Here is a 24281-nt window from a genome sequence, read left to right on the forward strand (position 1 = left end):
GTTGTAACTGGATTAGCTGATGTGAGAAAAACAGCAGAAGATGCCACATTAAGGCTTGTCATGGAATAGAATGTAGTGTTCACCTGTGGAGTTCTGCAGCCCTTAGTGGGACTGGAGCCTTGAATGTTGGTTTGCTGCTTTTGAAGACCATGAACCAGCTCAGTGAAAATGTGGCGGCCAATCAGGAGCGACAAGGGTTTGCCATTTGTCCACTGCTAGTCCTGCTGTGGGCAACTCTGGCTTAATAGAACAATTGTGGTATTATGGAGAACGGGTGGGCTCCTTTTTTGACACATGCAGCTGCTTCTCATTCTCGATTGGCGGATGCAATTTGTAGCTTTTGCTGCACCCACTGCATGGTGCTGGCATGTACAGGATAAGTTTGTTTGAATACAGTGGCACTTTTTTTTTCTCCATTCATATGTTTTTGTTTAGTGACAGTGGCCAGTGCAGTAGTTGTAGAGTTTCCACTCTTTATGTGCTCATTGTGATGCGTTGTCAGCAGTGCCAACAGTCTTGCATACTCACAGTTGTGGCATGTTTCTACGTGGAAAATAAAGGGCTCTGTGTTATTTTGTATTAGTCTCATAGCTTGTGCCATCTAAAAGAGCTACCTTCAAGATTTCTTGCTCCACCATCAATTCTCCACCTCAAAACAAGCAGTTGTGTTGCAAAAATATTTTATTTTCTTGGCGTTATTGTTGCTTTCCCTGCAGTCAGTTTGTTTTCAAGTACATATCTCGTGCACCTCTTATAAAGCAGTGACTTCCATTTCTTTTGAATGCTTGCTTGAACATTTTTAGGATTGGAGTTTTTTATTTTATAGATTACTGTGCCAGATTCTGATGTAATCTAGTATCTTCTTTTCAGTACATGCACAGATTTGCAGCCTACTTTCAGCAGGGTGACATGGAGTCTAATGGCAAATACATTACGAGAAGTGGAAAGAGAGTAGCATATACAACGGGACCCATTGTCTGGGGTGAACCAGGCACCAATGGGCAGCATGCTTTCTACCAGCTCATTCATCAGGGTACGTGTCTCATGAAAAATGGCATTGTTTGATTATTGAAGGCTGACTCTACTGATGTCAGTTTATGGTAATTAAACTAAAAAGCACACCTGCATGAAATGCTTATTGGCATCTGTTGTGTTCTTGGTGCTGTTAGACTGAAGCCATGATGAAATGCTTCTGGTGAGGGCACCTGTTACGTAACTCTCTCGTTATTGCTAGAAATGTGCTCATTTTGAAGGCTTTTATGTTTAACATATATTTCAAGGCGTAGCACTCTCAACGTATAGCGCAATAAATAAAGTTATAACCTCATCACTGGTGTTTTGAATGAATGTAAACTAGCAATAATTGCTCAGACAGTTTTTTAGAATTCTTATGTGCAAATTCAAAGAAACACCTCAATGAACACGACTCAAAGTAATAATTAGCTATTTTTAGGACAAGTACTGAGTGCAAAAAAAATCTGAAATGTACAAAATATCCTGCGTGCTCCTAGTTCCCTACTTTTGCAAGACAGATCACAAAAAAATCGTGAAGATTTGTGGCATTAGTATTAGCCATAGTGTTGCCCATGATATGTGGGAAAGCCATAGCTTTGTAAATGTGAAAATGAGTAAGTTTCTAAACTATGGTGAGCATTTGTTTTTATGCAGTGCAGCAGGCACATATGTTGCTTTTGACAGCATCTTTTAGGCTTGCAAAGCAGTAGTTGTCAGATTAGGGACATGCAGAAGCTTCCTCATACTCGATTGGTGCATTTAATCAGCTCTTCTGTGCAAGCAAGGTCTAGCGTGCGTTCAACTGGCGCTGGAGCCTCCACATGCCTTGTTCAGTTACGTGAAGTGTTTCACAATATGGTACAGTAATGAATAAGGGCTATTTGTTCCTGCTATTCCATGCCGGAGTTGGCCGAAGTTCTAGAAACGGGTAGAAACTGTACTAGAAACAAGTAAAATAACAGTAAGAAGTCATCGTTACGGCCGGTAGCAAAGCAGATGCTGCGGCCTGCGGCAAGAAAGTCTCTCTTTCCAATGGTTCTCTGGCTTATAACCCCTTCAGTTCGTCGGGTCATGTCATTTTCATCCAATTGTCGAGCTCGTACAGGTATCGTAGTGTTCATCTAATCGTAGGGCCCGTGCAAGTGGCGTCATATTCGGCCAATGGGGACACTCCCTGAGCTCTATCCTGCAATGGCTGCCTCCGTCTGGCATTGTATCTTTGCCTAGAAGGCGTTCAGCTGGAGGGGATGAGTCGTCCTTGAACGACCTTCCAGTGCTGCGGGTGTCAATTACCTCGAACCATGCCGGCTTCCAGCTGCTATTTCGAGAAACGTGACGCAGGGGTAGACAAAAACTCCACGCACGGCACACGAGGGTGGGATAGCCAACCTGTCTGGCGGGTCCGGTAGCACGGTTGTCGCGCACCCGTGCACCATAATTGGAATGTGACAGCGAGTTGTGTTTGGAGAACTTGACCGATGCTAATTAATGGTCCATATATAACAAGGCACTTGCACAGCCAGTGTTCAAAATGTAAGAGATTAAACTGCTAGTAAAGTTTCGGTCTGAAATCGACTACATGTTCTTGTGTGAGTGAAAACCCCACAAGATGGGAAGGATTCTTTGTAGTAATTCGTACATATGCTGTAGAAAAGCTGATGTAAAAAAGCAACTCCAGTGGCAAAAATAAAGTTGTACTTGATATTAGTCTAACAAAATAATCAAAATAATGTGCACTCGTGACCATCTACCGTTGTTTGACACATGGTTAAAATAGCCTAGACGTTCGATCGGAAAATTAGGCAACATTGAGGGAAGCTTCTTTTTCTTCACTGCTGCTGTCAGTTGAAAAGTATGTTGTCGAGTTGACCAAACTGCCAATTTCGCATTGTCTTATTAAGGAAGTGCTAAGAGCTCTGGAGTCTACCTTTGATGATGCCTCCAGTTGAAGCTTTATTATTGCGATATCAGTTATGTGGACACTCCAGGCGCATTTCCACCTTTGGTGTCGCCATGAGGTTCCGTATAAAGTCTTGAGTGTGATAACACCATGGCCACACTCCGTATACTGTAGGTGCGAGGGTGAGCCGAGGATGACGGCTTGATCTCGCGCGCGCTAAGGAGGAAGCACGCTGTCTTCCACCGTGTGCAAGGCATCATGGGGTGGGGGCATTCTACTCCGGCAACGGCTGCATATGACGTGGCAGAGTGCGGCCACGCGAGCTCTATCTTGAAAGCGAACTGCGATGAATAGTCAGCCGCGCAGGCCCTATCTTGAAAGCGATCTACGGTGGGCGCAGTCTTGGTGCGCCAAGGACTCGTACTTTCGTGTGCGCTGTGTTCTCACTGCTTAGCTCGGGTTGAAGCGAGAGGCAGCACGAAGGTCAATTTGCTTGCCACTCTTCCTCAAGCCAGTGTTCTGACAGCCTGCACTTATCACACTTATCTGCACTTATCGAGTGAGATGTGTTTCTGTTTGCCTCTGCACGTGTGACACCATGTTTGTTAATTTAGTTAGTAAGTGAATGTTTACAAGTTTATGTAGCTGATAAAAAACTAATATCCTTACTTCATATAGCTGTCTACTAATTTGCTATCGCAATCCATGCTTTGCCTTTTAGGCAAAACTGCAACTTTTTTTAGACTCCCCAGTCTGCCACAAATGGCCAAATCTGACAAAAAGTCAAGGTTTCAGTCATCGTAATTCAGATCGTGCATGGTGTTTGTAGTAGAATTTCAACGGAAATGTTTAACAGTGCATACAAAAACTCTAGATCAATTTGGTCGATTTCTATAGGCACTAATGAAACAGGTAAATGAAATAAATTGTCCAAAAGTTAAACTTCAACAATGTGAAAAGATGCATATACTCAAGGAAAGTTCAGGCTCTGTGGAGAGGCAACAGCCTGTAAATACAGCGCTATATATAATGTTTTCATTTATTGCATACGTTTTCCTGAAAAGTGCTTCTTTAAGCTGTGTGCTGGAGATTTCGAACTTATGTATTTAAAAGGACACAGTAAACTTGTCAAATAGCAGCAGAATGTGTGACTGTAATTCAGACTTGTATTTACGTGGGATCATATGATTGGATTTCTGCTGAAATATCTAAACACATGTGTAGCCCTAAGCAATAGTGTTTGCTGTGTGGGTACTGTCCTGCACTGCCATGCTTTACAACAGGTGTTCTTGCACAATAGTGTGCATTTTAAGGCGAAATGTTTAACCATTTGAATGCTCATTTGTTCCTCAGCTAAAGTGCGCTCCCACAACAATGCAAGTTGTTATTTTTCCGAAATTATTGCATGTAAAATGATGTAGACATGGCTATAGATTAGTATAACATTTCATAATACTATACAATCCTTGAAAGTGGCATCCTATGTTTCTTGCTCATAATTTACAAGAACATTCTTTAGAAGTTGTACCAACATTGCTTTAGGTACCCCTCAAACCTTCTGCTACTCAGCACGATGTCATGTAGTTGTGACGTTGCGTTATACCATTTCATAATGTACAATCCTTGAAAGTGGTGTCTCGTGTTTCTTGCTTAAATTTGCAAGAGCATTCTCTAGAACTTGGAAGAATGTTGTTTTAAGTATCTCTCAAAGCTTCTGCTACTCAGCATGATGTCAAGAATTCGATTTCCGGCCCTGTGGCCATATTGTAATGGCGCTGGAATGCAAAAACGCTTCTGTACTATGCTTTGGGAGCATATTAAAGAACCCCACGTGGTCAAAATTAATCCAGAGACCCCACACCACTACCACTATAGCATCTCACACGGCATACCGTGCAGCTTTGGGACATTAGACACCACAATTTTTATCCCTCAGAGCACCTATCAGGAGAACTGAGGAAGAAACAACATGCATGCCAAATTTTTCCAGTAATTGCAGCCAGTACCAGAGAGTTCCAGTACAGTGCAGCAGAAGTAACGATGTCATTTTGTCGGTGACCAATTGCACTCTGCTATGGGTGAAGTCTACCATAGTGTGAAAGCACATGAATCTCACAGTAGTCACTAAATTAATCACTTTAGTGAACATGCTACAGTTGAAGAATTAAAGCTGGTGCTCAAGGCATGCCTAGTTAGGTATCTCAACACTGGCGTCAATTTTGGGATATACCATTAGCAAACTTGTGGCAAAATGCACTAAATGGGTCCTGAACCACCCCTCGAGCTTGGTGAAATAACATAGTCCGCGGATACCATACGCTGCTAAGAATATCGGCTAAGTTTTGCTGTCGTACGCGGTGTGTGGAGCTCGCAAGCGGAGCGTGAAGTCACCTTTCTCTCAAGTGCTCTCTTATCAACAGAAGCCTGCTCCTCAGTCTCATCAGGGCGCTTTATTTTGTAATAAAGTGGATTCCCTTACTTGGCTGCTATTGGTAGCTGCAGTCTGCTACATAGCATAGATACTGCGGCTGCGGCAAGATGCTGTGACAAGTCCACCGGCTAAGCGCACTCGGCTCACTGAGAACAATCGCGTTTGGCTTACGTTTATTGTGTCGTGGGCACCAAAATCGGAAGTAGTGGCATCTACGTTAACATCCAAAATGAAAATTGAAGTGTGTGCCATGGTGACATTTAGAAGGAAGAGCATTGTGGGCATGCCCTGCTCTGCTGTAGCTTTCGCAGTGCAAGGCATTGAAGGAGCGGGAGCACCGCGAAGGCCGTGTTTGATTGCCAATAACTCTGCTTCTGCTGAACGCATTGAAGTACATTTAGCGACAAAGTATTTCTGAAATGGCCTATTTTAACTTCAAATGCATTTCTCCTGCTCGATAAAAAGTTGTTCAGGGCCCCTTTAATAAAATCTTAGTGCTAAAAACATGAAAGACGTAGAAAAAGAAACACACCACACGCAGTGCAAGGCATTGAAGGAGCAAAAGTACCGCGAAGGTTGTGTTTGATTGCAAATATGGTTCCTTTTAATGTTCCACTTATTTTCTCACCAGGGTTTCTTTAAGCACTGTGGTACAAAAACTTGTGGAACGCCAATGAATTTCTTGGTGGATTGGGATTCCTACAAAATGGACCTACCTTGAGCAATGTCTGGTTGTACTTCTGTAGTTATGTTTACCCTAAAGCAGTTAATTAAAATTTTAATATGTGCAATTATAACTCATCACTGATCATTAAACAGTTTTATTGGTGGAGCACTTACCTGTATCTGTGTTGGTGTAAAATACAAGAACGTTAAACAACCGGTACCGTTTCAGCACCTTTATGCACAGAAAACATGTTTAAACATATTGGAACATATCTTAGAGCATCTAACATCTTTAGCATCATTAAGATATTTCCAGCTTCTTAAATTAAGGTAAAGAAATAACTTTGCATAACTTCACCTGCGTATTACTCTTATATAGTTGACAATAAATTTTGTCAATTGAATTTAACTACATGGGAAAATATATTTTCTTTTGCGAGGTAGGTATTCCAATTCTTACCACTGCACTTCTGCTGAAGTGATGGATTGTACACCTCATTCCAGGATGGATCATAAGAGGAAAAAGCTGTCACTGCCAAATGATGGTGTTGAAATACAGAAGATCAACATAAATGTCAAGTGTTGGAGGTGCTCATATAGTATCAAGCTAAAATGTGGTTGAATCTTAACTTCACATACAGTTCAGATCTCTCATTGTGCACCCTCATCTCTTAACATAAACCAGGTCTCATGCTCTCTCATTGTGTAACTGGTTTTTGCGATTTCATTGTGCAATCAGATTTTGCATCCTCATTGTACAACTGCAGTTGCATCCTCTTCGTCTGCCACTGAATTTTACAATTTTGTTACACAGCTAGACTTTGTGATCTCGTCATGCATTTTGATTTCATGCCCTCACATTTCCTGCGATTACATCTCATTCGCATTAAATGCTCTTTATCTGTATTACTCTGTTTTTAGGGGTTACTTGGTGTTCATTAAAACACCAGTGTATAATATGCATTGCCAAGAACACTGCATTTCAGAAGATACCTGCACGTTGGAGTCGGGTACAGTCAACATCATCATCTATGTCTTTATGTCGACTGCAGGACCTCTCCTCGTGATCTCGGGTTACCCCTTTCTTTCATCAGCTCATTCAATCGTGTGCCTGCAAATTTCTTAAACTCATTGCACCGCCTAATCCTCTGCCACCTTTGGCTGTATTTTTAAGTTTCCCTTGGCACCCATTGTGTTACTTAGAGATCACAGGTTATCTGCTCATTACTTGACCTGTCCAACTCTTCCTCTTGACAAAAATGTCAGTTGTAGTACTAACATCTTTATTACAACTTCAGGCAATCTTTTTGCTTTGCACTCATGTACGCCTGCTCAGGCCAAATATTCTGCAATATAGGTCATAACTGATTTGCACATTTATTGGTACCTTAGTCCTTGCAAAAATTTCCTTCTTTTTTGTAGGAACTCGGCTGATTCCCTGCGATTTCATTGCACCGGTCAAAACTCACAACCCAATCAGTCATGGAACTCATCACGAGGCAAGTTTTTCAGTCTGCTGTACCTTTATGAGCGAAGTTATATGGACATTGAATCCCATAAAAATAGGTGAATTATATTGTCAGAATAGCTATGCACAGTAATTTCTACAGATTGTGCCGTTTCCACAGCCAAGCTTAGGCTACGCTTCTCAAATAAGTTCCATAGTTTATATGCATTGCTGCTTAGGAGTTCATTTCAGGAACCAGTGGTCCACATCCTTTCATTCATGGGCACACATACCAACACCTTCACAGTGCCATGAAGAAACAGTAATGCCATTATCATTGGCATAGCCAAGGGATGAGACTAGACCCCCCCCCCCCCCCCCGAAAAAATAATCAAATGAACCTCCCCTCCCTTCCCCCTTTTCCATGAAACAGAAAGTTTCAGGAGGTGGGCTCTGAAAGAGTGATGGAAATGAAAGGGAAAGCTTTAATGTGATAGCAAGGTGAGGGCTAGTGGTGGCCCAAAAGCGGGAGGGTTTCATGGGGGAAATGCCCTCTCCCATGCACAGAACATTGCGGCCCTACTTATGGCACGCCTCAACCTCATTCCCAGTCGTCTTAACCATAACTGCTTAGGCGGGATTAGTGCTAAAAATTCCACACACAAATAAAGATGGGACGAGCTCATGCATAAAACTTGGAGACATTGTTGCTTCCCACCAGGCCTTCGTGTCATTGAAGAGCTTCTCATTTCTGGTACTTGAACGAATTGTTGGCCATGCTGCACGGAGGAAAATCATTCTGAAAATATTGAGACTTGCTTGTTTAGTAAACGCATCATAGGCACCCCTCTGCCCTTTCTTTTTCTTCTTTTTGTTTCCCTCGTCTCTGACTTTCATTATGCTGATGAACTTGAGAAGAGCTTGTGGTTAGGCTAGCTTGTACATGCTGCTAAGAATGAAAACAGCAAAAAAATTAACCGATGATTACGAAACTTCTTAATGCGAAATGTGAGCGCAACTCCATACCGTGAAACCTGGTTAAACCATAGTTGCCCACTGCTTGGAAAAAGTATGTACTAAACGGTAGTACTGCTTAACTGAAATAGCGTGAGATCGCCCACTTACCTGTCAAAAGCAGAACTCTGAGAGAGTGCGATGAAAGAGCAAAATACATGCAGTATTTGTCTGTTATGTCTGTTATCTTCATTTGATGCCATGGCGGCCTAGCAGCGATGACAGCTGCCTCAAACTCATTTAAGCTGCAAGCCAGCTTTTCCGCCAGCTCCCTTTTGCCAGCAAACACCCGCATGAGGCTGACGTGACGTGCAGCTTGTGCCACTGACGGGCCTGAATCGTTCGTGCTGACGCTTTTTGTGTCATCCTCATCACTATTGTTAGGCGACACTTCGGCAATAACAAGCAACGATAGCGAAAAGTCGAACCTCGAAAAGTTGAACCTCTTGGCCGACATTTTTTCGCGGTCCCAACAGCACTGCCGAGCATCTTCTACTTCGCATTCCAAATGCCACACACCGTAGTCAACGGTAGATCTTTCTCGCATGCCAGCACTTACTTCGTGCCAAGTTCAATAGCACAAGCGATGTCCAAATTTTTTTTTCTTGCTTTTCGACGCCAAAACGCAGGCCACAAATAGCCAGCCACGCTTTCTGGCTCGGCACCGAAATGATGTTGATGTTAATGTGGTGTCACCCTTCCAAGCGCCCTCTGCATTTGCGCTTGGAGGTCATTCTGATCTCTGAGACTCTTTCTTCTGTCTGGCCAACCTACCGCCGTGATTGCTCTATGAAAAGCGCAAGCACTACATGTTAACCGATACATTCGTAATAAGCTGGTACGGTTTATGCGTACAAAATGCATTATGTTCAATGGCAGCTTAGTCGGGGATTTGACTTTACTACTTTTGAAACGAAATTACTGTTTAGGCGGGTATGGTTTAACGAGGTTTTACTGTACGTCTTTTCATTTTGCAATACATTTGTCAGCGCGGTGTTAGAATCTGGGTCGCAAGCCCCAAGGGTAGCGTTGGCCTGGCAGCCTGGGGCACAACTGGAAGCATCCGAAGGTCCCGGCAAAGCATGAGTCGACTGGTAACAGAACAACTTGTTTATTCTAACATCGCAAAAGAGCGGGCGGTCAGGTCGACCGAAGTGGAGAGACGGGAGAGCACGTTACTCAACAGAAGAAATCGGAGCCTCTCTCCCGGCGTCCGGGGGCAGCTGCTCTTATACTCTCGGAGTTGAGGGCAAGAGGAAGGCCTCGTGACGAGACCACGTGACGGCGGGGCACGGACGAGCTGAGAGACAAGTTGAGACGAGTGTAGTGACGCATCCGCCTTGCCGGCGCCGGACAGACCTCCTCGCTTCACACTTGGGAAGCTCCTCTCCCCGGCTGCCGCGCTTTGACAAGCGTGGGCACACACACACACACGCACACACGCACACACGAAGACACGTGGCACTGAAACACGCCTGGACGCGCTTGGCGGGGAGGCTTTGCGGCAGCTCCGAACGGGCCAAAATGTCCGCCGCTTTGAACGAAGCCCCGGCGTCCGTTGCATCCGCGCCGGCTATACCGCGCGTCGTAGGCGAAACGTAACAGCGGACAATCTGTCTCGTGCGGCACGTTGCAAACGGAACAAAGCGTTGCAAACCAAGTAACACTCAAGCACAACGATAGCGGTGAGCAGAGTCGGTGGTCATCGAAAATCTGATCTGTGGGTCAAGCACGTCATCTTTGATACATTACTTGTTGAAGGTTCCAGTATAATTGCTTGTGCCTGTGTGGTTTCCAGAAAGTATGACACAATTCACGTCGTGCATAAGATCAGATTGCTGATACTATAACGCCATCTCATAGTCTCGTGCGGCCCTCTGCTTTCCTCCTCACCCTTTCGTCATACTCCTCCACCGTTCTTCTTCTCACGCTCTCTTCTTTCATCTCCCGCTGGATTCCGCTTCGTTTTCATCTTTCGCTGTGCTCACTCGCTCGTTTAGGTCAAGGCAAGCCGATGCTCAACGCACGAATGGATGCCTAAGAGCTGCACTCTAAAATGGGGCAAGAAAGAAAGACCTACAGAATGCCGATTTGCACACGACAAATTATAACGCCGACGAGGGTGCTGGGCCAGGGAAGCTAACAAACCGCCACAACAAACAGGTGGGAGGGCAGGTAGGTGAATGGCCTCGAAGTCCACGCAGAAACAGAAATATAGGAATGTTAGGGGCCGCTGCACTGGTCAATAACTCGGTGAATGTTGAGTGTGACAGTGACTAACGGAAAATAATTTTAAGAAGGGGAGTGAGGTGATGGATACGAGGACAACGGGGGGGGGAACGTGCATAAAAGGCGTCAAGAACAAAGTTGGCGGATAATTACGGATATAGGAAGAGTCTCATCACTGCCCGAGCGCTCAACACTAGACGGCCGTGGCCCTACCCCATCCTGACATGTGCTGCTTGCTGTGGAGAGCCCATCCTAAATAGAAGTCTCGGCAATTTTCAGAATAGATGGGTCTCGGGAATCAAGACGCTTTCAAATCTCTCGGAGCTACTGGCACTTATTTCACTACAAACTACAGATGCTGTAGGTGTCACAAAGGCTAACAGGAAGCATCCCTGCTTTGGACTGTCTGCCTCGTCAATTCCTGAGTGTGATCAAATAACAATATACGTCGCACGATGACTACAATACCATGATGGCAAGTTACTTCTAAACATCTTTTCAAACAAGTCTGACAGCAGGTCATCGAAAGTGAGTGAAACTTGCATCATATGATACTATCAAAGTCTTAAGGCAAGGCTTCATTCCTGTATTTTTTAATCTACAATAATGTAACATGCCCACAACCTTGAAAGCGTGATTGAGTGATAGATGACTTGCAAAATAGTGCCCGCCCTCTTCCGTGCGTAGCCGTGGTCGAACCACTCGCTAGAAGACCTGGCTGGAAAACAACTATGATCTGCACTGTTACCTGGGCTGCAACAAGTCTGGCCTGCAAACAAGAAGACACATGATAGTGTGCTGTTTTGCTTTTATTTGGCCCCATTATTAGCACTGTTCATTTTTCCTAGTCATGTACCAGCTAGGTAATCGATGTACATTTAATAAATGCATCAATTCGTAATCGAAAAAAACAAATTTAATAAGATCAGTTTTAAGAGTAGCATAAGGATGACAGCATAATTTGATGCAATATGGCTGCACGCCTTAGCAATTAAAAACTTTTGTCAGCATTTAAGCAAGCAAGGTTAAGCAAGCAAGGCAAAGCCGAAGGGTGGGTCTAAAAATTAATCTGCAGAAAACTAAAGTAATGTTTAACAGTCTCGGAAGGGAACAGCAGTTTACAATAGGTAGTGAGGCACTGGAAGTGGTAAGGGAATACATCTACTTAGGACAGGTAGTGACTGCGGATCCGGATCATGAGACTGAAATAATCAGAAGAATAAGAATGGGCTGGGGTGCATTTGGCAGGCATTCTCAGATCATGAACAGCACGTTGCCATTATCCCTCAAGAGAAAAGTTTATAACAGCTGTGTCTTACCAGTACTCACGTACGGGGCAGAAAGCTGGAGGCTTACGAAAAGGGTTCTACTTAAATTGAGGACGACGCAACGAGCTATGGAAAGAAGAATGATAGGTGTAACATTAAGGGATAAGAAAAGAGCAGATTGGGTGAGGGAACAAACGCGAGTTAATGATATCTTAGTTGAAATCAAGAAAAAGAAATGGGCATGGGCAGGACACGTAATAAGGAGGGAAGATAACCGATGGTCATTAAGAGTTACGGAATGGATTCCAAGGGAAGGAAAGCGTAGCAGAGGGCGGCAGAAAGTTAGGTGGGCGGATGAGATTAAGAAGTTTGCAGGGACAACATGGCCACAATTAGTACATGACCGGGGTAGTTGGAGAAGTATGGGAGAGGCCTTTGCCCTGCAGTGGGCATAACCAGGCTGCTGATGATGATGAAGCAAGGTGTTGTTTCGGCAATGCAAAAATCTGCATCCTCATTGTTAAAGCATGCTTGTGGTGTACAACCTCCACACACGAGCATACACATGTACACGGACACACAGAGAGATGAGAGAGAGGGAGGAGTGGTAGTTGTCAGCACAGATCCCCCCCCCCCAAATAAATTTCTGGTTATGTCACTGGCCATTATTTTGATATTTTCTTTATATATATGTAGATCCTGTTGGCTAACTTCCTTGCTCAGCCAGAAGCTCTCATGAAAGGGAAGACAAAAGAAGAAGCGAAAGCTGAGTTGGAGAAAACTGGAATGAGTAAAGATGTACTTGAGAAAATTCTTCCGCACAAGGTAAGTTTGCCCAACAACAGTGGAAGGAGTTTATGTAAAACTGAGAGTGTGTCTGTTTTAATTGCTAATGAATTTTACTGTATATACTGAGAATGAAGGTTATATTTAGAGTGGTGTTTTCAAATGGAAAATATTTTTGTGTTGAATAATTTTGGCGTTTATTAAACTCTAAGCGGTCTGGTAGCAGCATTCAGTGATGTGGGAAAGTTATGGCAGCATAAGTAGGTGTTTACTTGCTTTACAAACAGAGGCAAGATGAATAGAACTATTGAAGGAAAATGCCATGACCATCACTTGTGGAGGTGACTTCTAGGATTTGCTTCTTTTCTGTCTGTTTGATAAATTTTAGTGGTGTTAAGCACTAAAATTTGGCTGCCATTATGTGCAATAGCACACAGGAAAACAAACTTTCCATACCCACTGGTGCAGTGTCAGGGTGTCTACCAACCGGGAAAACCGGGAATTCTCAGGGATATTGAGTAGTCTGGAAAAAGTCAGGGAAAACTCGGGGAATATGGGCCTCTGTCAGGGAAAATTAGCGCCAATTTTATTGAAAGGGTCGAACGTTGCGGTAATGCTGGCTCGAGCAACAGACAGGAATCGTAATGAATCGTCTTTGACGCGCTGTCGTCGGCTGGAGGAGTTGCCAGTGTGCAGTCAACGACCGACTTTCCGGATTCCCGATAATTTGGACGGCTTCGCGGCACCGCCACGTAACCCATAGAGTCAACGTATCGGAACGTGTGAAAATTCGGACGCAAGAACTCTTCGCCGTCCGATTTTCTGGACGTTTTGCCGTGACCGCGGGTCCGAAACGGCAATAATCAAAGGTACCACCGCTGCCGTTTTGATTACTTCGCCACCTAGAACCGGCACTCTCGCACGCAGATCCGCTGGCAGCCGTTGCCACCACTGCGGCAACGCTAGACCTAGCTGCTTCGACGTTCGCTATGAAGCTTCTTGCCGTTGGGTGCCGAGTTTTTATTTAAAGAATTAGCTGCTGTCAGCAATGGCGCGGACTCCAAATTTGTGGTCCTCGTGATTGGCTTAGGAACTTAGAAAACACGGTGCCTTGCATGATGCCGTTTCCGAAAGTCAGCTTCGCCTCTGTACAGAAATGTTACATGGTGAAGCATACGCAAAAGTATTGCAGTGAAGCATAACAAGCGTGGGAAGGGGCTATTGCCACGGAACACAGTATGCATTCCTTAATTATACATGCGTGCACCCTGTATTCACAGTACGAGCGCCGATATGCCTAATATGTGTACCGACAGGCCTTCAGAGCGTTTTCGAACGTGCCTGTCGCGGTTTGAGCCCCTAAGGGCAGTAAATGACACGCATTAATTTGTTTCCAACTGGCCGATTTTTAGAGCGTTTTCCCGACCTCTAGGGAGTTCTAAAAATCTGTCGTGGACTGTGCAAGTGACCAAGGTGCTTCAAATGGTCCTTCGGGTGAACGAGTGGCAGAAGGAGGACAAGAACAGAAATGATGTATGCATTGAGGAATAAACGGGAAAGGAAGCTTGCTGCCGCCGTTTTGAAGAAGTTTGAGCTCAAACAACAAAATTTTGGCTGATGCCGAGATGCAGGTGTCCCTCATCCAAACCAAAATAAACTCTTTAAAGCAGTGAAACACAACACTCAGGCGTCGTGCGTGGGCTGAGAGTATGTCAGGACAGTTGAGGTTGACTTACGAGCGGTTGAGAGAGAATCTCAATTGTGACAGAGTTCGGGCCTCATACCACTGAGCTTGCTATCAGTTGATAGAAATAGCTCATATTCGAATATATTTGCTTCTATGTGCATCTCCTTTTTATTCGTATTTGTGAATGTCCGACTTCATTTGCAATTTTTTTCGAAGACACTTTATTTGCTGTGCATTTTACTAACCCCTGCCTTCTATTCTCTTTTTGAATAACATAAACACTACTCCTTAGTATTCAAATTGGATTAAGTAGCTTTTTTATTTTTTTCATGTGCTTACTAGAGAGTGACAGCACCAGGCGATATGGTTTCAGCCCGTCTTGACATAAAACATAGTTCTGCATCACTCAGGGAAGTGTGCAACGGCACTCAGGGAAAACCTGGAGAACTCAGGGAATTTGGAAATGTCAACTTGGTAGACACCCTGAGTGTGTGCACTCTTCACTGCCCTGCAACAACTTTAGCTATGGCAGCTTTATAAAATTGATGAAGCTTTACATGATGCATGCTTGAAAAGATGTATGGATTCCTGCTGCTTCTGGCTTTGTCACAACGGTTATTTTTTTGTATCCCATCTTTTAAAGGTTTTTGAAGGCAACAGACCAACTAACTCTATTGTTGTTGATAAGGTAACACCATTCAACCTAGGGATGCTGATTGGTAAGTACATCAACGATTCAAGCAGTACTTCTATTTGACTTCCCTGAAAACTTCGTACAAAAATCATGTTTCATTTTGTAGCAATGTACGAGCATAAGATCTTCACTCAAGGCATTATGTGGGACATCAACTCCTTTGATCAGTGGGGGTATGTCTCTCTTTGCACACAATGCTCTACCCCTACTCACATATACATGCACAAAAAAAAAATTGCTATTGTGTTATGTTTCTGCTAGAAAAATATAACATTTTAAAGTGACCTTGTTTTCCAGTGTTGAACTCGGGAAGCAACTGGCCAAAGTCATCCAGCCAGAGCTGAAAGGCAAGAATGAGGTGTCCACTCATGATTCATCGACAAATGGCTTGATCAACTTCATTAAGTCATTCAACCAGTAGCTCTTTGGTGGCAATACACTTAATGATTTAAAGAAACATTTTCAGCTGAGCAGCATCAAACTTAATTTTCAATAAAAGTAGTCATCCGGAAGCTGTGAAAGGCATGTCAATGAAGCTTGCATTGTAAAAATGTTCCAGAGTTTTCTAGCAAACATCAAGCAGAAGAAATAGATGTACTTCGGAAACTACAGACATTATAATACAGAAAGAAGAATATGTTTAGTTACCATCAGTTTATGGTTCTAAAACATCTGCAGTAAAGTACGACTGGTGTTCAGATATAAGTGCACATTCAGAGAGCATGCTGCTTGAGTGGTACTGCTCCAGTAGTGAGCAGCTGCGTTATTTCAATAAAGTGATTGCTCAGCTTGTTCTATTTGTTTCTATTTAACCGATACATTTTGCAATAGGTCTGATACAGGCAAATGGGAATAGGACTTTATATGCATAAGTTGCGGCCTATATTCTGCTGCCTTCTCCCTGTAGTTTTCATTAGTAATTGTTGGAATTCATAGGTGTGTGTGTGTGTTGTACTCCTGTGGTGTACTTAAAGAAAATAAATGTCATGTTAATCTACCTGTCTTGTATAAATTGATCGTGAAGATCAGGGAGTGAAACAGATTGTGCATTCCACTAAAGATCAATTGCAGCCAATGTGCATAAGGCACCGTTCACTCAGGCTTTCTCTCTCGTCGGTGACCATATAGTTGTGGGCACTACAAGAGTATGCTTTGGCCTCAAGTAATACAATCATTTAGCTTGATACCTAAAGGTGGGAAAATGACACAAGGCTGAACAATACAATACAGATTTATTTCTATAAATACAAGTGTTCTGGTGGATACCGCAGGCTAAAAGCTGATGGAAGAAGAGCTTGACTGGGACAATGGTCTGTTACAAGGCATACATGGTGGTTGCATCTAAAAGTTATATTGTTAGACACTCGGAATAAATTTGACTTGCATAAATGCAAAAACACGACCGAAAATAGAGACTTAGAGAAAAAATTTGATTTACCGGAAGAAAGAAATATATGTGGAGAAGGGTTACAAAAAGATGGCACAATTTGCTCTGATATAGACACTAGATAAGAGACTTAAGAGAAAACATATTCAATACAATGTGTGTCTGTAAGGGTTGTGAAATGGAAACACAATTGGATCTGATAAATGATAAACTGTCAGTGATCACATGTTTACAAAATGCATTCGAAGTTTCTTGGATGAGGAAGCATATATACCTTGATATTTATTTAAAATGTATGGTAGATTGCATTGTAATGACTGGCTATATTTATTACGAAACCACGGAACATACCATGTATCATTATTTCTCGTATTGGAAGAAATTAATTTAGGTGTCAAAGATGCAGTAGACACTATGAAACTTTTGAAGGCAGTATTTGAGAAGTAAAAAATAGCTTAGAAGGCGAAAAGTGTAGAAATATTGTATTTTGATAATTTTATGCTTTAAGTAGAAGACGTTGTGGGGCTAGCTTTCAAAAGATGAAGCGCCAACAGTGACGGCACACTAAGAAGGAACCAAGATGGGACAAGGTGCTACTTGCAACTGTTTATTGAGGTCAAAGGCGGCTGATTATGTAGCCTTGGGGAGAGGGGGAAGAAAAAAGAGCACTGATTATGTGAATGCACGCACGGGAGAACACAGAAGATGTATAAGGGAATTGCGGTGACGTGTTTATGATTATGCACTACTTTGTGAGAAACTTTGTAGAAATGATGATGTATCAGGCAGAGTTTGCTGTGGCATGGTTATGCTTGCAAAGTACTTGCTGAAATGGTTTGCAAGCACTAAACCTGAGATTTCATTTTTATTGTAAATTATCTTGTCTGGTGAAGTAGAATGCTTTTCGCGACGAAGAACCTTATTGATAATGCTCTACAAGGCATCAGGATGTTTACTCGTGGCATCTGCAAACCAACGCTCATGATAAGCATTCTTGGCACTTCTAAGTTCCGTATTTAATTTGTTTCTGTGCTTTTTAAAAAGTGTCAGCGCCTCAGGCGAGCGTATAGTAAGAAATCTATGGTATAGTTTATCTATGTTTTATCATTTTAAAAAGTTTCTGTGTAATCCAGGGTTTTCTTACCTTTTCGGTTTGCTTAATCCTTTTGAAAGGGAAATGTGTGCTGTAAATTTGTAGAAATGCAGAAATAAACTTTGAATACGCGACATTTACATCACTTGTTTCGTATGGGAAAGACCAGTCATAATTGCAACCGCTATGTTGAAAAAGATCCATATTTCTATCAGTTATATCTTCTATAGCAAACATATTTGACCCAAAACGACTTTTTTCTCACATTGATAGGAAATGTCATAAACACAGGACAATGATCACTGATGTCCGACGTCACTGTTCCACTATGCTCTACGACAGTGTCAATATTCGTGATAAAAATGTCAAGACATGTAGACGAAGACAACATAATATGAGTTGGTGTACCAATTAGGTTGACAAATCCAGCACACCTAAGTCTATTAGTAAAATACAGTATGGCAGCAGTATTTTCAAAAAAATTTATGCCACTGTCTCCCCCGCAGAGAAGCTGAAATTCGTTAGCACCAACATATCCCAGTAAATTATCAAAGAAATTCAGAAAGCCAAAAGTATTTCCAATTGTTGAGCGATATATGACCAAAATTATATCGGAGCAATGTTTAAGTGTTAAAATTTCATAGTAGTATGTTGTTTTACGAAATTCTGATACTTTACATTTCTATCCCGACGCGACATAGATTCCTACACCCCCTCCTTGCCTATCAGTTCGATTTAAAACGCAATCAGCATAGCCATCAAGGTACAGCCGAGCACTGCTGTCATGATACCATGTTTTGGTTAGCATAATGATATCGAACTTGAAAGAGAATAGATTAAAAAAATTACTCATAATTTCTTGTTTATTGGCTGCAGATCGAGCATTCAAGTGCATGACAGAAATACTGGAGTTAGGTTGTAACTAAACGATGTGGTAAGGTGAAATCGTGATATTCCATGGCGATTTTCAGCGAGTGTTCCCAGTAACATCAGAAACAGCAGACATACCCCTACCAAGATCACATTCTTCCGATATTTACACAGCATCAGAGCTATAATTTTCCCTTGCAGATTTTCCCATTGCTGGTCCACACAGATTTCCATTTATGTTCATATTTCCTTTTCACTGCCATGCCAAGCAGCCTCTTTAGTACTGGGCACAAATGTTAATTCACATAAACGGGGCACGTAGATTCTAATTGTAGGTCTTTGTTCATGATTCTTGTTTTCTTTTGTTTTTTCAAGGCGGCGTCACGTGTAGCTCTAGATTTAAACTGAACGACAATATTTGTTTTATCCGGGTTGCGAGTTGGAACACCCCTCTGTTGAGGGCTAACGGCAGATTTGGAATGAAAACAGTGGAATAGCTTTTCATTATCATAACCCAGGACCTCATGTGGTGCTTGTTATTCGATGTTGAAAGTTAACTTCTTGGGCGAGTTGGTGATTTTGTACTGCAATATTCAAAAAAGGAAAAACCAGTGAAAGGAAAGAGCAGGCAGAAAGACAGGCGCTACGCTCACAACTGTTTATTCTGATGCCAACCATGCTACATATATGTACAGCGCAAATATGCGATAAGGGGCGGCAAAGCGCAGAAGACTCCATCAACAAGATCTTATCAATCGCATTTCGGTATCATATAAAGAAATTGAGATTTAGCTGACACATTCTTGACCATTAATTAAAATGTGAAAAGCTTGTAGCAGTTCTCACGCATTTTCCTTTGCTTTTACCCGGGATCCTCGCATCAGAAAACCGCTGTTCAGAGGCAAGATTGGCAATGTGCTGAAAGGTGCACACTCAAATCCTTGAAACTGTTTGCATGCTCCCCCATTTGGTCATTGATGCAGCGGCCAGTTTGGCCGACGTAGGTTCTACCACAGCTTAGTGGAATTTGGTATGCCACTCCTGTCGAACACTTCGCGTAGCGGTTGACATGCTTCACTGCGCATTCTTGCACTGCGCATCTTGTGATTCAGGAGCAGGTATGGGCAAGTTTCTTTGGGACGGAAAAAAAATCTACACTCACTGGGTTATCAGAGTTCTTCGGTGTTGGGCAAGCACAGGTATGGAAATCTCTGGCATTAAAGCATGCAGATGATCAGCACAGTCTTGGTTTGAACCATATAAATATGGCCAGGACACACTACTGCATGTCACAGTATGCTGAAGCATGTACATTTTCAGCAATATGGCTCGAACAAGGCAGTGAGCCGTCACCTAAGTCGATCGGACCAAATTGTACAGCTTCTTGGCATGGTATCCGTGTGTGTGTGCGCAGTGGATATATGCCCGTTCTGCAGCATACCCATAGTATGGGGTGTTCAGGCCAAATTTGGTGCCTACTAATTTCAAAGTACAGTGACTAGAAATTTTATAACCTCAAATAATGAACACATTCAGCTTTGAAAAATAAACATACTCTGGCTTTTATTGTAAGTTAATTCACTAATTGTAACATGTAAAAGTTGTCTGAAGTTTATGCATTTACCTGGACAAATATGGTTAAAGATTGTAGTTTGTGTTGCTATAATTGAATTCTATGACAATGTGATGCAAAGCCTAATATTGAACTGCTTTTGCAGCACTCCCGAGATATTGATGTAGCAAGTGACAAAATAGGGAAAGCTATAAGTGTGATCATAGGATACCATATTTAATTAGTGACAAACGCAGGAGGTGTACAAGTACAAAGCAGAATAGCAGAAGGACAGAGAACAATGCTTGTGTGCCAGGGTCCAAGTACAGGAGAACGAGAAAATTTATACATGTAGATTGATTTATCAGAATCAGAATCGGTTTTTATTGAGATCATTCGAATGATTACAATTTGTTAATATTCAGGAGGAGGTCCCGGAGTCAAAGACTGCAATGGGACCTCCTTTACAAAGTAAACGTAATAAAACAAAAGTACAGCAGTTTTCAACAAATTGTTAACATAGAAAAATTACAGGTTTTAGTATGAATATCATGATTGAAGAATTACATATGCATAAATGTCATGAAAAAAAGCGCTGTAACACAATCTCGTTGACATCTGATAAAGTAACTGCGTAGATGACGTGACGAACACAGTAGAATTTGTTAACTCGAATGTATATGTGAGGCAGAAACAGAAACCTAACGGTATGGCAATGAAAATGAAATGAAGGCACCCTGAAAGAATGGTTGTGAGTATGGACTAGGCATCAGTATTCGACAGAATGTAATTTGTGAATTTGAAGTGTTCTTATGTATAATGGTAGTGTGTTCCAGAATGCGATAGATGAAAAATGGACGCTCTGTTTGCCATAATTAGTATGTATTTTAGATAAAATTAAGTCCCTATTTATTGCAAACCTGGTAATATTAGTATTTAATAGAGAAGATTGTGGTAACAAGCTTACTGCATCGTGTGTAATTGATTTGACGGAACAAAAAGGTACCTAGATTATATTTAAAGAGTTGTGTGACTGTAAGAATGTGATTAGTTCGTAATAGATATGGTATTAATAGGTATTTCTTGATATTTGAAAATGGATCAATATGCATTGGTGAAATATGTGTAGTTGATTTAGTCACCTTTTTTTACATTTAATATAACCTGTACCAATACATTTTTTTGCTTATTGCTTGCTTCCCACAGCACTGCATTATGTACGCATTTTAGGTAGAAGTTCACCTTTCTTTTGAGCTCTGTTGCAGCATCTTTTCCATGCATAGGATTTCTGTTGTCTCAACAAGCTCTTCATGATAGAGAATGCAGCAAGAGGCATTAGACGGGCCACAAACATGGCTCACTTGTGATCCCACAACTAACTTGTGTACTTTACGAGTACAAGTCACCATCAAGTAGTTAGCATGCTAACTACTGACTTACAGAAGTAATTTTATGTTACCAAGTTACTCACAAAAATAATTGAGTTACAGTGCATAAGTAGAGTATTCCCTTGCATAAACATATGTTAATATGTTCTATTGCCTCTGGCACGGAAGGCCATGACACTGCAAAATAAACAATGCTTCACGAAAAAGTTTGTCCTCTAGGACGTATTGGCTTCAAGGCATGCTATACATGCTATATTTAGTCATTTTATGGCTTGGGTAACCTGGTCCGTAATGTAGACCGATTTCTGAGCATGTAAAATTTACATTTGAAAAAAGTTTTCGTGAAATACCACCAAATCATTAATTCAAAAGGAGCAGATATGCAGCTAAGCAGTTCTGGGAATCTCTGACCTCGACTTTGCCTAGCATTTGATCTCATTCGGCCTCAAATTCGCACATGAGGCTGAGGTCACACAGAATTTCTGGCAGTTACCAACTTCGTCTCACTTTGTAAGGTAGCTCATATTGAGGTTGGAACTTGGTGAGGGTGCTGGCCTTGCTATAGACTGATGCGCAGTTCATCAAAAATAAGCCCACTTCTGCCACCTGCCTTTGTTTCTTCAAGTATGAACACATGTTAGCACTGCTACAGATTCCTGTTTGTTTGTAGGGAACAGTTCTGTCAGATGCGTTGGCAAAACATTGCAGAACCCTTATCAGCATTTTCAGTCGGTCATCATTTTGAGTTGTGCAGCATGAAATATAAATGCATGTTTGTCATGGGACAAGCCCACTTTGACACTGTAAGATTTATCACTGGAGCAGGCTAAACCAGCCATTTTGTTGGACTCATCTGAGAAGGCATATATGCTTGTTTCATCACAGTATGCATAGAAAAGAAAAGTTTCAAAATTTGTTATACAGTACCACTTAAACACCTTTTTACTGCATGTTGAAGGACATGTCGTGCGGACCTTGCCAAGAAGTCTCCATGAAGACATTGACCGTTCAGAATCATTTGTCCAGCAGAGCAGAGAGATGAAGATTGTTAATTCAGCAGCAATTAGACATATGCTTTTGTTTCATCACAGTATGCATAGAAAAGTTTCAAAATTTGTTGTACACTACCACTTAAACACCCTTTTACTGCATGTTGAAGGACATGTCGTGCAGACCTTGCCAAGAAGTCTCCATGAAGACATTGATCGTTCAAAATCATTTGTGCAGCAGGGCAGAGAGATGAGGATTGTTAATTCAGCAGCAATTAGACATATGCTTTTGTTTCATCACAGTATGCATAGAAAAGTTTCAAAATTTGTTATACGCTACCACTTAAACACCTTTTTACTGCATGTTGAATGACATGTCGTGCAGACCTTGCCAAGAAGTCTCCATGAAGACATTGACCGTTCAGAATCATTTGTCCAGCAGAGCAGAGAGATGAAGATTGTTAATTCAGCAGCAATTAAATTTTCAGCATTTGCAATTGTATGTGTGCAACTGCATTGTTTTTGTGTTTTGCTGTGTGTATTATCTTTATCATCTCAAATTGATAGAGGTAGCAATGGGATATAACATGCTGTTTCTGTGAATAAGGCTCAAAACACAGTGTCAAAGATGTGACATGACAAGTGCCAACTACTAAGATTATTCCTTAAAGAACCACTTTTAACCACATCTGCCAATACTATGTCGGCGAAGGATCACATGAAAAGATCACAGAGTCATGACAAGATATTCACCTTACTCCTTACATTAGTGAATATCTTCTACAATATTGAAAGCAAACTAATAGCCCTATAGTTCTTTAATATTTTTATGTCTGCCATTTTATAGATTAATACAGTGTTTTCCATTTTCCAAGTTTCTGTGGAGTCACTAGGCATTGTGAATAAAAGATTGCAAGCTTCCCAAGTACAGTATTCTCTTTATCTTTTATCAAATTGACTGTGCTTCCATTTTCTCCTGCCACTTTTCCCTTGGACATATCTTGCAGTCTTTCTAATCTCATCCGTTTTTACACATGGAACTTTTGTTTCGAGTTTGCCACTATGTCCTATAATGGCTACATGACTGTTTTGGGTACTTACTGTACAGTTCAAAATAGGATTCCTCTGCATACCTTACTATATCGAATTGCTGATGACTTTGCCCAGCTTATCTCTGACCGCATACACCTTGTTCCTTCCAGTGCCCCATTTTTTCTTAGGTATTTCATGATTTCCATCTTCTTTACTGCTCCCTGAATCTTCCAACCATAGAATTTCATATTACTATAACTAGAGGGAAATCTGGCACTGCGATTGTTCAACTATCATGGGAATGATGGAAAGTACAGGCTACGGATTGGTATTCTGTTGATTGGCAAATTAGTCTACAGGTATTTTTTGGCAGTTTTGGTTTCGTTATAACCCGTAGTGGGGCAGTATGACGCAAAGCTCTGTACCTTTGTTTTGTTGCTTGAAGTGGCAATAGTGCGCTGGGTCAGTGGCTGGGTCGATGTTTGTGTCGCAATGTGGTGACGAAGTCCTGATGAGAAAGCGACGGCATTGTAAATGTTGAAAGAACATGTTTTGACCATTTTGACCTTGCTTTGTTAAGTGCGTTAGGTTGGCGCTGTAGCGTTATGTGCTTTATGAAAATTCAGAAGAGCTAAAACGAGCCACTACTGATACAAGTACAATACTATGTACATGTTCTATGCTTAGAAACTTCAAAGTACGTAAAAAACGTGGCATGCCTACTAATAAGCTTAAGTGGGGCTTTCATTAAAATTCATCGCGATTGTGCATCTACTGGTGCTTTCTTCTGGGATGACTGATCAAGTCGGCGTTTACCGGTCCACCGGTTATATG

At 41.9% G+C, this 24281-nt stretch overlaps 1 protein-coding gene across 1 annotated transcript in view; it reads left to right on the forward strand.

Moving 5' to 3' along the window:
- The window catches only part of Pgi (glucose-6-phosphate isomerase), a 31567-nt gene extending 15434 nt beyond the window's left edge, over nt 1-16133 (forward strand). Inside the window, exons 10-15 of the mRNA XM_050194111.3 lie at nt 871-1033; nt 7434-7510; nt 12666-12794; nt 15086-15161; nt 15243-15309; nt 15434-16133. Coding sequence (XP_050050068.1) covers nt 871-1033; nt 7434-7510; nt 12666-12794; nt 15086-15161; nt 15243-15309; nt 15434-15557 — 636 coding nt within the window. The 3' untranslated portion in view covers nt 15558-16133. The remainder of the gene's footprint in view (nt 1-870; nt 1034-7433; nt 7511-12665; nt 12795-15085; nt 15162-15242; nt 15310-15433) is intronic.
- Nucleotides 16134-24281: the final 8148 nt, after the last annotated feature.

This window comes from Dermacentor andersoni, chromosome 1 (genome assembly GCF_023375885.2).
Source record: "Dermacentor andersoni chromosome 1, qqDerAnde1_hic_scaffold, whole genome shotgun sequence".
Classification (NCBI taxonomy): Eukaryota; Metazoa; Arthropoda; class Arachnida; order Ixodida; family Ixodidae; genus Dermacentor; species Dermacentor andersoni.